A 17,166-nucleotide genomic window follows, 5' to 3' on the forward strand; every position below is an offset into this window, starting at 1 on the left:
GTTGAATCTTGAAATCTATGTTTTCCTGCACCTTGCAATCTCTGAAGCCCTATAACACAGAATATCTAAGGTTCTGGACCTGGAATCCATGTGGTTGTGCTTGGTGAAATCTCTGCATTTCTCAGTCCTAATTTCACTGCTGAGTAATAAATATTTTTTATGGTTATTTGTATTGCAAGTTGTGTACGTTTGCGTGGATCTTCCTTTCTTGCTACTTTGTCTAACACTTTAATCCAATACTTACTTGACTTTCTTTCTATGAAGTAACATGGGTAGGTGACCCCTCTGCTGTAACCTGCATCTGGTTCCAGGTGACTCTCAAACAACATGCAGATATCCACTCAACTACAGGCCCACACAAAAGAGAATATATCTCATTCCCTCCTTCTCTGTATCTCTCTCTCAATCTTACTCTTGATATCTCTCTACATCTCTCATTGTCTCGCTCGCTGTACCTTCCTCCTTCTCCTACCCCTGTGTCAATCTCCTTCTCTCTCTCTTTGTCACTCTGCCTCCCTCTTTCCTTCTCTTCCTCCCTCCCTCTCAGCTCTAGCCCTGTCTTTCTCTCTGTCCCTCTATCTCACCCTCCTTATTTCCTTCTCCCTTTACCTCTGCCCCACCCTTTCCATTTCTCTCTTTTCCCCTCACTCTCTACCTCTCCTCAGTTTCTCCTTCCTCTCTCTTTGGCCCTTTAGGTATCACCCATCCCTCTCTCCACTTTGCTAACTCCGTCTTACTCCCCTTTCTCTTTCTATCCATCTTTGTCTTTCCCGGTCACTTCCCTCTCTCTTTTGCTTTCTCTCTGATTTCTCTTCATCTCATTCTCTATTTCACTCTCTGTCCCTTTATCTTTGTTTCTCTCTCTCCACTCTCACTTTCTATATTCCTGTCTGGCTAAGTCCCTCTCTGCCTGTCTCCTGGTGCTTCCATCATCCTCTCTCTCAGTCTCCTTCTCAGTCCCTCTCTGCCTGTCTCCCTGTGCTTCCATCACCCTCTCTCTCAGTCTCCTCCTCAGTCCCTCTCTGCCTCAGTCTCCTTCTCAGTCCCTCTCTGCCTGTCCCTCTCTCTCAGTCTCCTTCTCAGTCCCTCTCTCCCTCTCTCATCCTCCTTCTCAGTCCCTCTCTGCCTGTCTCCTGGTGCTTCCATCATCCTCTCTCTCAGTCTCCTTCCCAGTCCCTCTCTCCCTGTCTCCTGGTGCTTCCATCACCCTCCCTCTCAGTCTCCTTCTCCCTCCCTCTCTCCCTGTCTCCTGGTGCTTCCATCGCCCTCTCTCAGTCTCCTTCTCCGTCCCTCTGTGCCTGTCGCCTGGAGCTTCCATCACCCTCTCTCTCAGTCTCCTTCTCAGTCCCTCTCTCCCTGCCTCCTGGTGCTTCCATTGCCCTCTCCCTCAGTCTCCTTCTCTGCCCTTCTCTGCCTGTCTCCTGGTGCTCCCATCACCCTCTCAGTCTCATTCCTAGTCCCTCTCTCCCTGTCTCCTGCTGCTTCCATCACCTTCTCTCAGTCTCCTTCTCAGTCCCTCTCTGCCTGTCTCCTGGAGCTTCCATCACCTTCTCTCACTCTCCTTCTCAGTCCCTCTCTGCCTGTCTCCTGGTGCTTCCATCACCCTCTCTCTCAGTCTCCTTCTCAGTCCCTCTCCTCCTGTCTCCTGGTGCTTCCATCACCCTCTCTCTCAGTCTCCTTCTCAGTCCCTCTCTGCCTGTCTCCTGGTGCTTCCATCACCCTCTCTCTCAGTCTCCTTCTCAGTCTCTCTCTGCCTGTCTCTTGGTCCTTCCATCACCCTCTCTCTCAGTCTCCTTCTCAGTCCCTCTCTGCCTGTCTCCTGGTGCTTCCATCACCCTCTCTCAGTCTCCTTCTCAGTCCCTCTCCTCCTGTCTTCTGGTGCTTCCATCACCCTCTCTCTCTCAGTCTCCTTCTCAGTCCCTCTCTGCCTGTCTCCTGGTGCTTCCATCACCCTCTCTCTCAGTCTCCTTCTCAGTCCCTCTCTGCCTGTCTCCTGGTGCTTCCATCACCCTCTCTCTCAGTCTCCTTCTCAGTCTCTCTCTGCCTGTCTCCTGGTCCTTCCATCACCCTCTCTCTCAGTCTCCTTCTCAGTCCCTCTCTGCCTGTCTCCTGGTGCTTCCATCACCCTCTCTCTCAGTCTCCTTCTCAGTCCCTCTCTGCCTGTCTCCTGGTGCTTCCATCACCCTCTCTCAGTCTCCTTCTCAGTCCCTCTCCTCCTGTCTCCGGGTGCTTCCATCACCCTCTCTCTCTCAGTCTCCTTGTCAGTCCCTCTCTGCCTGTCTCCTGGTGCTTCCATCACCCTCTCTCTCTGTCTCCTTCTCAGTCCCTCTCTCCCTGTGACGCGATCCCTGTGATGGTGTGGTTGTCGCCAGTTAGAATTATTTTGTGACGCGATACAGAGGTCGCGTATCCGTAAAGGCTTTTGGCTTTTAGTAGGCTCTTGTTCCCTTTTCGCCGTCTTGCCGCTTTTTCCCGCCGCTCCTACCGCACTTTTCCCGCCGTTTTTTTCCGCTCTTTTTTCCCGCTCTTTTTTCCCGCTTCCAGCTCCCCTGCCCGCCCACCTCCCGCCTCCCAGCTGACCCCGCCTCCCCACCTACCCCTTAAATGGCGGCCGCTGCGAGGCAGAGGTAGCGACCACTGACCCTCGGGTAGGTCGCTCCCCTGCTCACGCAGCGCCTCCAGTCCCTGACTGCCTTCCTCTCCTGTGAGTGTGCTCCCCCCTTCTTGCCCGTGTACCCCGAGTGCTTGTGCTTGTGCTGACTAACAATCCCTTTTCTCTGCTTGTATCCCGTGCGTGTGCCCCCAAGTGACTGAAATTCCCTTTTCTCTCCTTGTATCCCGTGCGTGTGCCCCCGAGTGCCGTGCGCCGTCCTCCCCTCTCAGCCCCTCCTTTTTAGTAGATTTTAGTAGGCTCTTGTTCCCTTTTCGCCGTCTTGCCGCTTTTTCCCGCCGCTCCTACCGCGCTTTTCCCGCCGTTTTTTGCCGCTCTTTTTTGACGCTCTTTATTCCCGCTTCCAGCTCCCCTGCCCGCCCACCTCCCGCCTCCCAGCTGACCCCGCCTCCCCACCTACCCCTTAAATGGCGGCCGCTGCGAGGCAGAGGTAGCGACCACTGACCCTCGGGTAGGTCGCTCCCCTGCTCACGCAGCGCCTCCAGTCCCTGACTGCCTTCCTCTCCTGTGAGTGTGCTCCCCCCTTCTTGCCCGTGTACCCCGAGTGCTTGTGCTTGTGCTGGTGCTGACTAAAAATCCCTTTTCTCTCCTTGTATCCCGTGCGTGTGCCCCGAGTGACTGAAATTCCCTTTTCTCTCCTTGTATCCCGTGCGTGTGCCCCCGAGTGCCGTGCGCCGTCCTCCCCTCTCAGCCCCTCCTTTTTAGTAGATTTTAGTAGGCTCTTGTTCCCTTTTCGCCGTCTTGCCGCTTTTTCCCGCCGCTCCTACCGCGCTTTTCCCGCCGTTTTTTGCCGCTCTTTTTTCCCGCTTCCAGCTCCCCTGCCCGCCCACCTCCCGCCTCCCAGCTGACCCCGCCTCCCCACCTACCCCTTAAATGGCGGCCGCTGCGAGGCAGATGTAGCGACCACTGACCCTCGGGTAGGTCGCTCCCCTGCTCACGCAGCGCCTCCAGTCCCTGACTGCCTTCCTCTCCTGTGAGTGTGCTCCCCCCTTCTTGCCCGTGTACCCCGAGTGCTTGTGCTTGTGCTGGTGCTGACTAAAAATCCCTTTTCTCTCCTTGTATCCCGTGCGTGTGCCCCCGAGTGACTGAAATTCCCTTTTCTCTCCTTGTATCCCGTGCGTGTGCCCCCGAGTGCCGTGCGCCGTCCTCCCCTCTCAGCCCCTCCTTTTTAGTAGATTTTAGTAGGCTCTTGTTCCCTTTTCGCCGTCTTGCCGCTTTTTCCCGCCGCTCCTACCGCGCTTTTCCCGCCGTTTTTTGCCGCTCTTTTTTTGCCGCTCTTTTTTCCCGCTTCCAGCTCCCCTGCCCGCCCACCTCCCGCCTCCCAGCTGACCCCGCCTCCCCACCTACCCCTTAAATGGCGGCCGCGCGCAGCGGGCGCGCCGCTGGCGTGCCGAAGGCGCGTCTAAGGCAAGCCCGTCTGCGCCCGTCCGCGCCTGGACTGCGCCCAGCGCCCGAACCCCTGGCCCCCGTGCCCCCCGCTTGACCTATGACTCCGCCACCCTCGCCAACCTCAACCCCGGCCGCGCGCCGGGCTGCTACCGCGCCACCCCCAAACGAACCCACGGACCCTTCACCTGCAGCAACTGCCGCTTCACCTGCCTACGGACCCACACCGCCACCACCAAGAACGACGCCCCCGGAAGCAACCTCGAATGCATCCTGGTCAACACCCGCTCCGTCCACAGGCACGCCATCGAACTGTGGAACCTCATCAACTCAACGAACCCAGACATCGCCTTCCTCACCGAGACCTGGATGAACCCCTCCTCGGCACCCGACATCGCCATAGCCATCCCCGACGGCTACAAAATCATCCGGAGAGACCGCTTCAACCGCACCGGAGGAGGCATCGCCATCGCACACAAAAGCTCCATCAGCATCTCGACCCACACCGACAACTCACTTCCCGACGCCGAACACCTCCACTTCGCGATCCACATCGACCCCAAGACAACCCTAAGAGGCACCCTCATGTACAGACCACCAGGACCCCGCACCAAGTTCAGCGAAGACATCGCAGACTTCGTCAACCCCCACGCACTCTCATCCACCGACTACATCCTCCTAGGAGACCTCAAATTTCACCTGGAGAACCACACCGACAACAACACCACCGCCGTTCTAGACAACCTCGCCAACCTGGGACTGAAACAACTGGTCAACACCCCCACCCACTACGCCGGACACACGCTCGACCCCATCTTCTCCTCAAGCAAACAAACCACCTTCAGCCACACCACCGAACTCACATGGTCGGACCACAGCTGCGTCCACTTCAGCTTCAAGAAAACCACTGTGCATCACCACACCCGGCAACCACCAAAAAGACACTGGAACCGAATCACCACCGAACAACTCGCAGCAACGCTCTCCCTGAACCAACCCACCAGCACCAGCAACCCCAACGAGGCCGCCAACAACCTCACCAACTGGATCTCCGACTGCGCCAACCTCCTGGCCCCTCTGAAGACCCAAACCAACACCAACAACCACAAGAAAAACTCCTGGTTCACCACCGAACTCAAAAACTCCAAGAAAGAATGCCGCCTCCGCGAGAAGACATGGCGCCTCAACCCGACAGAGGAAAACCTGACAGCTCTCAAGGACACCACCCGCCAACACCACCAACGCCTCCGCACCGCACGAAAAACAGTCTACCAGAACAGACTTGACAACAACGCCCACAACAGCAAGGAACTATTTGGCATCGTCAAAGAGCTCTCCAACCCGGACGCAGAAACCAACCCCATCCCTCCCTCACAGGACCTCTGCGACTCCCTCGCGACCTTCTTCCACCGTAAGATCGCCGACATCTACAACAGCTTCACGACCACCAACATGAACCCGCCCCCGGAAGCCGCAAACGACATCTCCACCATCCTCGCCTGGAACCCTACCACCACCGAGGAAACCACCCGCGTCATGAACTCGATCCACTCGGGATCACCCTCCGACCCCTGTCCTCACCACATTTACAACAAGGCCGACAACATCATCGCACCCCACCTCCGAGACGTCATCAACGCCTCCCTCACCACTGCTACCTTCCCTGAAAGCTGGAAACACGCAGAACTCAACGCCCTCTTAAAGAAACCTACAGCAGACCCCACCGAACTCAAAAACTTCCGGCCTATCTCCCTCCTACCGTTCCCCGCCAAAGTGATTGAGAAAATCGTCAACGCTCAACTCACCGCCGCCCTGGAAACCTCCGACTCCCTCGACTCCACTCAGTTCGGATTCAGGGCCAACCACAGCACCGAAACCGCCCTCATCGCAGCCACGGACGACATCCGAGCCCTGACCGACAAGGGTGAAACCGTGGCCCTCATTCTCCTGGATCTCTCTGCAGCCTTCGACACGGTCTGCCACCGCACCCTGATAGACCGCCTCTGCAGCGCCGGCATCAGAGGCAAGGCCCTAGAATGGGTCATCTCCTTCCTCTCCGGAAGGACCCAGAGAGTCCGCCTCCCCCCCTTCAGATCCGCAGCCACGGAGATCATCTGCGGCGTACCCCAAGGATCCTCCCTCAGCCCCACCCTATTCAACGTCTACATGACCCCCCTGGCAAACATCGCACGCAAACACGGACTCAACATCATATCCTACGCCGACGACACCCAGCTCATCTTATCCCTCACCAACAACCCCACATCAGCAAGGACCAGACTGCACGACGGCATGAAGGAAGTAGCGACCTGGATGACAGACAGCCGACTGAAACTGAACACAGATAAAACGGAGGTCCTCATCCTCGGCCCTACCCCCTCCGCATGGGACGACTCCTGGTGGCCCCCCGCCCTAGGCAGCACTCCCCAACCGACCAACCACGCACGCAACCTCGGCTTCATCCTGGACTCCTCCCTCTCGATGACCAGACAGGTCAACTCAGTGACCTCAGCGTGCTTCAACACCCTCCGCATGCTCCGCAAGATCTTCCGCTGGATCCCCATCGACACCAGGAAGACCGTCACCCACGCCCTCGTCACCAGCCGCCTGGACTACGGGAACACTCTGTACGCCGGCATCACCACCAAGCTGCAGAGGAAACTTCAACGGATCCAGAACGCCGCAGCACGACTCATCCTGGACATACCTCGCCACCACCACATCTCCGGACACCTGAGAAAACTCCATTGGCTCCCGGTCAACAAGAGGATCACCTTCAGACTCCTCACCCACGCACACAAAGCCCTCTACAACCTCGGACCCAAACTCATCAACTCCCGCGTCTCCTTCTACACTCCTCCGCGCACTCTGCGCTCCACCGGTCAGGCCTTGGCAGCCGTTCCCCGCATCCGCAAAACCACCGCCGGAGGAAAATCCTTCTCTTTTCTGGCAGCGAAGACCTGGAACTCCCTGCCCAGTCACCTTCGCGCCATACCCGAACTCCTCCCCTTCAGAAGGCAGCTCAAGACCTGGCTCTTCGAACACTGACCCCCTCCCCCCCAGCGCCTTGAGACCCTTATGGGTGAGTAGCGCGCTTTATAAATGTGATTGATTGATTGATTGATTGATTGCTTTTGGGAGACTGCATTTTGTTCATCACAACAGAGGACATCAGTGAGAAGTATGATGTCTCATTAAGCTCTTTTAGTGTTAATTCAGCCAGACTAGTCAGTAAACCAGCAGGTAATATGCTTATGTCTTCTGTTTGAGGGGGACTTGGATATCTATTTATAGGATTGCAAAGAGGCCTCTGAAGACACCGCAGGGTGCAGAGGGATGAAATGAAAGGAAGTCACCAGGGACTTGAAGAGGCGTTTGCTGCCTGGAATGAGTGTCAGTGACCTGGGCAGGGGGTTGAGGACTGAAATGGGCCTTCTAAGGACCCAGGAGGATGCACTGAAAGGAAGTCACTGAGGACCTGAAGGTGCTGGTCCGTTTCACAGCACTCGCTCTGCAGTGTGATTCCTTTTCCATCTTTGACTCTGCGCCCGACCATTCATCAGAACTCTCTGGTTGTGACACTCACCTCTGAGACCAACAGAGTCCGGGCACATCTTCATCTCTCCACCCTATCCCCTCTCTTCCCATGTGAGAATATCCTTGGACACTGTTATCCAAAGGCCTCTGAGCTCTATGTGATGGGACGTTTGGGATTGGCATCGAAGACCAGCTCTGCACAACCCCTAAACCTGATATCAACCTTGAGGGCGCTTTCCAGGAATACAATTAAGTTTTCTGTGGGCTCGCGGCACTTTTTCTAGGATCTGTGGTCGCTAACAAACTTTAAAGAAGTTGTATAAAGATAGACATTCATTTGTGGAGGATTCATTCAATTACTTCAGCAGTCAAACGAGTTTCACAGTATTCCCAGGACTCAGGTATGTTTTCAGGGGACTCAGCAGAGATTCCTGAGATCTCAATGAAGTTTTATGAGAATCTGAAGATTTCTTACAAAATTGTGAATATACTGTGGGTTCTGAGACCGAGGAGAATAGTGCTGGTACGGTTTGGGCCTTTTAAAGTACTGGACCTGAGTTTCTGAGGACCACAGGAGGGTTGTATTTTGTATAATTCGGGGTCCTTTGACATATTTCTTTGGAAGGATAGTAATTTGTGTGAGCTCAGCTGTGGCCTTTACACACTGCAGCAGCAAGACCTGCTCCTTACACACTGAGAAGAGGATAGTAAACCAGCCTTACCTGCTCAGGGTGCTTCCGACATCCTGCAAAACAAAGAAAGAAACACAGAGAAGTCAGTTTCCACAGAAGATGGTACATTTTGGCTTCACTTTAGGAGTGAAATGTGTTTGGAAATCTAACCTTCATTGAACACTTCTAACTATCTTTAGTTAGAAGACACTCAAAAGAAGGCTAGCCCTGCTCTATTCGTTTTTGATGCTTTTGTTTGTGGTCTGTTGGTTGTGTTTTAAATTGTGTTTTTAGACTTAGGAATGCAGGAAAAACATTTAGAATTTATGGAAACAATGAATCCTTTTCTTTGTCAAATAGTGTGTGTGTATTCAAAATCCTCTGTAATACTTTGGGACTTTGTGGGTACCTGTTTCTTTAATAAATGGATCATTTCTTTTGTTTACTTCTGGATTCAGATTATTAATATTTATGTGTTGCTTGTGCTCTGGTATCACACTGTATGATTCTCTGTGTATTATCTGGTGTTATTGTAATTGACTCTTATGGTTTGTAATTTTAAACCCAATAAAGTGCACACTGATTAATTGACTGATTGATAGTTAGTAGACATTGAGAGATGCCCCAACAACCTCGTACCAAGTCTGACACAGGCTGTGATATCCTGAATGGATATCCCATGACACAGCACAATCGGTAATATTCTGAATGGGGTCACATGACACAGCACAATCTGTAATATTCTGAATGGGGTCACATGACACAGCACAATCTGTAATATTCTGAATGGGAATCATACGACATAGCACATTCTGATATTCTGAATGGGTTCACAAAACATATTGTGCGATATTCTGAAATAGGTCTCATCCTACAACAGTCTGTGATGCTATGAATGAGTTTACATTAAAGAGTCTGATAGTCACATGACTTAGTCCTGCAATATTCTGAATGGGATTATATGGAGCAGCCGAGTCTGTGATATTCTGATATGGTTGTATGACACAATCTGTGATATTCTGAAAGATGTCACATGATAATTCTGTAATATTTTGAAAGGGGTCACATGACACTGCATTGTTTGTTATATTCTATTCAGTATCACATGACTCAGCTCATGGTGAATCTACATAATATTCCAAATTACAAATAACCTCCACCCATAAATGCGCCGTTGTACAAGACCCAACAGGTGATAACACACAAGGAAAGAGCACAGATCCAGAAGTAATTTAAAAAGGGTCTCTAACCCCTGAAAACTCCAAGGTTTTCACTTTTCCACACTGGTACTTGCACCTCTTACCCACTGTAATTGCTGTTAAAATGGCATTATGAGCTGCACCCTATAGATCCTGCCTTTCAATATATGGCCAGCTGCACTTGAACGATTAGGGTAAGGGGCTCTGGGTAGGCTGCAGACGACATGTATAAAGAGTGTCTCTGCGCTGTGAGTGATGCAGACAACATGTATAAAGAGTGTCTCTGCACTGTGAGAGCTGCAGACGACATGTATAAAGAGTGTATCTGCACTGTGAGTGCTGCAGAAGACATGTATAAAGAGTGTCTCTGCGCTGTGAGCGCTGCAGGAGACATGTATAAAGAGTGTGTCTGCACTGTGAGTGTTGCAGAAGACATGTATAAAGAGTGCGTCTGCACTGTGAGTGCCGCAGGAGACATGTATAAAGAGTGTGTCTGCACTGTGAGTGCTGCAGAAGACATGTATAAAGAGTGTCTCTGCGCTGTGAGTGCTGCAGGAGACATGTATAAAGAGTGTCTCTGCGCTGTGAGTGCTGCAGGAGACATGTATAAAGAGTGTCTCTGCACTGTGAGTGCTGCAGAAGACATGTATAAAGAGGGTGTCTGTACTGTGAGCGCCGCAGAAGACATGTATAGAGTGTCTCTGCGCTGTGAGTGCTGCAGGAGACATGTATAAAGAGTGTGCCTGCGCTGTGAGTGCTGCAGAAGACATGTATAAAGAGTGTCTGCGCTGCAAGTGCTGTAGGAGACATGTATAAAGAGTGTGTCTGCGCTGTGAGTGCTGCAGGAGACATGTATAAAGAGTGTCTCTGCGCTGTGAGTGCTGCAGAAGACATGTATAGAGAGTGTCTCTGCGCTGTGAGTGTTGCAGAAGACATGCATAAAGAGTGTCTGCGCTGCGAGTGCTGTAGGAGACATGTATAAAGAGTGTGTCTGCGCTGTGAGTGCTGCAGGAGACATGTATAAAGAGTGTCTCTGCGCTGTGAGTGCTGCAGGAGACATGTATAGAGTGTCTCTGCGCAGTGAGCATTGCAGAAGACATGTATAGAGAGTGTGTCTGCACTGTGAGTGCTGCAGAAGACATGTATAAGGAGTGTGTCTGCGCTGTGAGTGTTGCAGAAGACATGTATAAAGAGTGCGTCTGCACTGTGAGTGCCGCAGAAGACATGTATAAAGAGTGTGTCTGTGCTGTGAGTGCTGTAGGAGACATGTATGTAGTGTGTCTGCACTGTGAGTGCTGCAGAATACATGTATAAAGAGTGTGTCTGCGCTGTGAGTGCTGCAGAAGACATGTATATAGAGTGTGTCCGCACTGTGGGCGCTGCAGACGACATGTATAAAGTGTGTCTCTGCACTATGAGTGTTGCATGTGTGGATCAGGGTGAGCGTGTATTGTTTCTGTCATGCTTTAAGCTAAGGGGACAGAATTTCATATCTGTTGTGTGTCAGTGCAGCCCAAGAAGGATGAGGGAAAGAGTCTGCCAAACAAGAAAGTAAGTTATGGGTCTATTACGTATCTTTGAAGCTGCCCAGACTCCTCTGAGAGGAAGGAGGGAGACAGGTGCCACTTAGAAGATCCGGGACAGAGCCCACCCACTGTAGAAAGTCATATTAAACTCCCCTGCCTGTATGTCGTATTGGGCACACTGCTCAAAGGGGGACACTGAATATAATCCATCTGTATGTTTTGGGCAGATGCAGTCATTGTGCACCCTCACACATTTAACTCGGCACGCAAAGTATGAATATTTCTTCTCCTTGTATTTATTAAACTGTGTCTCACCTTCAGGAGTTCCCACGCCGGCCCCTCACACTTGTCTTCTATCTCCGTTATCAGGGCTTTGAGAGAGGTGATTTGATTGGACAGTTTGGTGATATTTGCATTTTCTACCATGGTAATTTGTTTCTCCATCTCCTCCAGTCTTCTGTGCAGTGTTTGCTCATTTTCTTTCAGCAGCTGCCGCAGCTTTTCAAACTCTGATTCAATTTTCTGCTTCTCAGTTCTTAGCTTGTCCTGTCAGAAGCAAAGAAACTCTGGTTAGATATTAGGAAGCTTCCTACAAGCGCTGCCATCCCTTGGGTGGGAGTCTTGGAGGGCTGAGGTTCTTCCAAACTTCAGGACACTAACCCTCTTTTCCTGATTTCTGAATGGCAGTCTCTCCAAGAACCTTTCCTTCTACCATCTTACGTCCTCCTCACGCTCCTTCCCTCTCCCCACAGCCCCTTACAAACCACAGAGAGGTCAGAATTTGTAAAGCTGCAGGAAATGCGATCCATGGAGAAGGCACAAGGGAGAGAACCAACCGCAGGCAGAGACAGTCAACCATGCCCACAAAAATATACAACTATAGAGATACACAGACATGCATCCACTCCCACAGATAACTGCAGAACTATCCATTCATGAACACATACTGTAACACACATGTGTGAATATGCACTGCCAGATAATGCCACACATGTACATACATACACTAATGCACACTATGTAAGTATGTAGGTATTACCTTACGGCGAGCAGAGTAATTTTTTATTTTTGTTTATAGTAAGACACACCCTTGGATGATTTCAGCCCCAATGTCCAACAGCAGTGACTCTGCTCAGTACATTTTTCTGTTTAGGACCACGTCCCAGTCTGTAGGGTGTCTCATTCGCTTCTGTGTATCTTGAACTTTAAGATGTACACACAAAGACATGGGCACAGACACACACAGACACACAGAGACACATCACTCTCTGCTGCCACTCACTCTCATGGCTTCATGTTGTTTCTCTTCCTTGACTTGAGCCTCCAGAATATATTCCTCCTGTTTCTTCAGAAGAAGCAGCCACTCTTGAAGTTTTACCTGCAGAGATGAGATTTCAAGAAATAAGTATAGATCCACAGAGTGCGGCCTTACTTACAAAACAGCACTGTTACAGCACCGAACACACATGTCCAGCCTACGTGTCAGCCACACACATACAGATCGTACATATCCAGATTGTAAGCACCAACCCCACTAACCCTAACGTACGAAAGCTAAACCCCGTAAAGACTGGATTCTTCCTGTATGCCAACAGCTCAGCCACATTACAAGATTGTCTCTCCATCTTAAAGCTGCCAGGCTTTACCAACCCCCCCCAACCTCTCATTCAAGGAGCACATTGAAAAGACTGAGGATGCTGGGTTTCAGCTCTCTCTTGAAGGAAGTGAAGTAGTTGTTCATGGAAAATGACTTCATAAGAACCGTAGAAGTCCTCTTCCCTGGGGTTGGAGGCAAGGCCCTGCTCAGCGGTCGCCCCAACACCACCCAAGCACCAATTAAAAGGAGCATACATGAAACGTCACAACTCATCAAGTTCTTAAAGAAATTCCATCATATCACCTCCACATTTAAAGACTTACACTGGCTCCCCCTTTCAGCCAGGATCATCTTCAAGACCAACTGCATCAGTTATGAAGCGCCCAACAACAAGTCGCCAGCTTACCTGGGAAACAAACTAGGCAACTATAAGGAACAATGTCAGACTAGGAGGAAAGAGATCACCAACTTGGAGACGAAAAGTTAAGAATAAAAAACCCAGAAGACAAGCCTTCTCTATTCATGCTCCCATAATCTGTCACAGCCTCCCTATCCATAGGACATCAGCTCAAACTCTCCTACAATTCAGAGCAATTCTGAAGATCCACCTCCTTAAGGAGCACTAACCCGCCAGCACACCCTGGACCTTCCACCAACAACTGTATCTTCCCTGGGGCCACGTCCCCAGTTTAGTGGTCTGTGTCCAGACAGTAAGTACAGCCCATATATATTAAAATTGTAAGTACCAAAAACACATATTCAGATTGTAAATTCTGGCCACACATATCCATATTGTTCTGGAATATGTTACATATGCATCCCATGACACACTAACCATATCTGGACCATGCACTCTACAGGTGCCAGCCACATGTTGGGTCTGTGACAGAGAACAGACAACCAAACATCAAGAGCAGGTACTAGCCGTGATCAGAGTCTGTGACAGAAAACAGACACAGAAAGATACACGGCTTCAGTCCCAGCAGAGACTGTGGCACAGACAACGAGAGAGCAGGAACCAGAACTATACAGGGTCTGACACAGAGAACAGACAACAAGAGAGCAGGAGCCAGATCTATACAGGGTCTGCCACAGAGAACAGACAATAGAGCAGGAGCCAGATCTATACAGGGTCCGACACAGAGAACAGAGAGCAAGAGAGCCAGAGCCAGATCTATACAGGGTCTGCCACGGAAAACAGACAGCAAAAGATCCAGAGCCAGATCTATCCAGGTTCTGCCACAGAGAACAGACAAGAGAGCAGGAGCCAGATCTATACAGGGTCTGCCACAGAGAACAGATAGCGAGAGAGCCAGAGCCAGAGCTATACAGGGTCTGCCACAGATAACAGACAGCCACAGCAAGAGAGCAGGAGCCAGATCTATACAGGGTCTGCCACGGAGAACAGACAACGAGAGAGCAGGAGCCAGATCAATACAGGGTCTGCCACAGAGAACAGACCACGAGAGAGCAGGAGCCAGATCTATACAGGGTCTGCCACAGAGAACAGACAAGAGAGCAAGAGCCAGAGCCAGAGCCAGATCAATACAGGGTCTGCCACAAAGAACAGACACAAGAGAGTCATAGCCAGATCAATACAGGGTCTGCCACAGAGAACAGACAAGAAGAGAGCAGGAGCCAGATCTATACAGGGTCTGCCACAGAGAACAGACAAGAGAGCAGGAGCCAGATCTATACAGGGTCTGACACAGAGAACAGACGAGAGAGCAAGAGCCAGATCTATACAGGGTCTGCCACAGAGAACAGACAAGAAAGCAGGAGCCAGAACTATACAGGGTCTGCCACAGAGAACAGACAAGAGAGCAGGAGCCAGATCTATACAGGGTGTGCCACAGAGAACAGACAAGAGAGCAGGAGCCAGATCTATACAGGGTCTGCCACAGAGAACAGACAAGAGAGCAGGAGCCAGATCCATACAGGGTCTGACACAGAGAACAGACAACAAGAGAGCAGGAGCCAGATCTATACAGGGTCTGCCACAGAAAACAGACAACAAGAGAGCAGGAGCCAGATCTATACAGGGTCTGCCACAGAAGACAGACAGCCACAGCAAGAGAGCAGGATTCAGATCTATACAGGGTCTGCCACAGAGAACAAAGAACCAAGACAGCAGGAGCTCACTCACACATGGTCAGGGGTGAGTAGGGGCACAGGGAGGTAAGGTGTTATTATGGTTCCAGGGCCTCGTAGAGGTAAAGGAGATAATGTTTGAGGGGCTGGTAGGGGTAAAGGGGATTCCCTGGAGTTTTGGGCACAGGGTGCGGCCACATTATGCAGCAAACCCCATGCTCTGCACGGCCAAAGGCGGAGGGTTGGTAGAAGGCCATGCGCAGTGGCCAAACCCTGGCCCCAACCTCACGCACACATGTCTGAAGGCCCTGCGCATGGGGAGGGGGTTGCACATGGGATCTGGGCACAGGGCTTCGCTGTGGACCAGGCTCTCTGCTCAATCTCGCGTTATGCATGGCCAAAGCGGCCAACCGTCCACTGCGGATGGGGACAAACAGCATCAATGGCAGGGGAGCAGGTACCGACCTCAAGCAGCATCATTGAAAGGGGAGCAGGTACCGAGCTCAAGCAGCATCAATGACAGGGGAGCAGGTACCGATCTCAAGCAGGAACAATGACAGGGGAGCAGGAACCGAACCTCAGCAGCATCATTGAAAAGGGAGCAGGTACCGACCCCAAGCAGCATCAATGACAGGAGAGCAGGTACCGACCCCAAGCAGCATCAATGACAGAGGAGCAGGTACGAACCCAAGCAGGATCAATGACAGGGGAGCAGGTACAGACCTCAAGCAGGATCAATGACAGGGGAGCAGGTACCGACCCCCAAGCAACATCAATGACAGGGGAGCAGGTACTAACCCCAAGCAGGATCAATGACAGGGGAGCAGGTACCGACCCCAAACAGCATCAGGGACAGGGGAGCAGGTACCAACCACAAGCAGCATCAATGACAGGGGAGCAGGTACCGACCCAAGCAGGATCAATGACAAGGGAGCAGGTACCGACCCCAAGCGGCATCAATGACAGGGGAGCAGGTACCGACCCCAAGCACCATCAATGACAGGGGAGCAGGTACCGACCCCAAGCAGGATCAATGACAGGGGAGCATGTACCGACCCTAAACAGCATTGATGACAGGGGAGCAGGTACCGACCCCAAGCAGGATCAATGACAGGGGAGCAGGTACCGACCCCCAAGCAACATCAATGACAGGGGAGCAGGTACCGACCCCCAAGCACCATCAATGACAGGGGAGCAGGTACCGACCGCAAGCAGGATCAATGACAGGGGAGCAGGTACCGACCCTAAGCAGCATCAATCACAGGGGAGCAGGTACCGACCCCAAACAGGATCAATGACAGGGGAGCAGGTACCGACCCCCAAGCAGCATCAATGACAGGGGAGCAGGTACCGACCCCCAAGCAACATCAATGACAGGGGAACAGGTACCGACCCCAAGCAGCATCAATGATAGGGGAGCAGGTACCGACCCCAACCAGGATCAATGACAGGGGAGCATTTACCGACCCTAAGCAGCATTGATGACAGGGGAGCAGGTACCGACCCCTAGCAGGATCAATGACAGGGTAGCAGGTACCGACCCCAAGCAGGATCAATGACGGGGGAGCAGGTACCGACCCCCAAGCACCATCAATGACAGGGGAGCAGGTACCGACCCCAAGCAGGATCAATGACAGTGGAGCAGGTACCGACCCCCAAGCAACATCAATGACAGGGGAGCAGGTACCGACCCCAAGCAGCATCAATGACAGGGAAGCAGGTACCGACCCCCAAGCAGCATCAATGACAGGGGAGCAGGTACCGACCCCAAGCAGCATCAATGACAGGGGAGCAGGTACCGGCCCCAAGCAGCATCAATCACAGGGGAGCAGGTACCGATCCCAAACAGCATCAATCACAGGGGAGCAGGTACCGATCCCAAGCAACATCAATGACAGGGGAGCAGGTACTGACCCCAAGCAGCATCAATGACAGGGGAGCAGGTACAGACCTCAAGCAGCATCAATGACAGGGGAGCAGGTACCACCCCAAGCAGCATCAATGACAGGGGAGCAGGTACAGACCTCAAGCAGCATCAATGACAGGGGAGCAGGTACCGACCCCAGGCAACATCAATGACAGGGGAGCAGGTACCGACCCCAAGCAGCATCAATGATAGGGGAGCAGGTACCGACCCCAAGCAGGATCAATGACAGGGAAGCAGGTACCGACCCCAATCAGCATCAATGACAGGGGATCAGGTACCGACCCCAAGCAGCAACAATGACAGGGGAGCAGGTACCGACCCCAAGCAGCATCAATGACAGGGGAGCAGCCGTCAGGCTGAGACCAGCATGAGTAGGGTCAAAAGATCTGGGTGAATCTGTGTCAGACTTCGCATTTTACTATTCTGGCAGGACCGGAGCATCATGTTGTGCCGGAGGCTCGTATCACAAGTCTCCTGGCAAGTGCTTTACATATGGTGGGTTGTGTCCCAGCAGAGTGCAAGAATATGCTCTCAGACTGAGATCCACCCAGAGTGGTACTC

General features: G+C 52.0%; 1 protein-coding gene across 1 annotated transcript in view; it reads right to left on the bottom strand.

Annotated features, from left to right (window-relative positions):
- LOC138301382 (E3 ubiquitin-protein ligase TRIM39-like) overlaps positions 1 to 17,166 on the bottom strand; it is a 56,944-nt gene that overhangs the window by 35,108 nt on the left and 4,670 nt on the right. The window contains exons 2-4 of the mRNA XM_069241817.1: positions 12,273 to 12,368; positions 11,306 to 11,536; positions 8,317 to 8,339 (exon numbers count right to left, since the gene is read on the bottom strand). Of these exons, the coding sequence (XP_069097918.1) occupies positions 8,317 to 8,339; positions 11,306 to 11,536; positions 12,273 to 12,368 (350 nt within the window). The remainder of the gene's footprint in view (positions 1 to 8,316; positions 8,340 to 11,305; positions 11,537 to 12,272; positions 12,369 to 17,166) is intronic.

Source organism: Pleurodeles waltl, chromosome 6 (genome assembly GCF_031143425.1).
Source record: "Pleurodeles waltl isolate 20211129_DDA chromosome 6, aPleWal1.hap1.20221129, whole genome shotgun sequence".
NCBI classification, from domain to species: Eukaryota; Metazoa; Chordata; class Amphibia; order Caudata; family Salamandridae; genus Pleurodeles; species Pleurodeles waltl.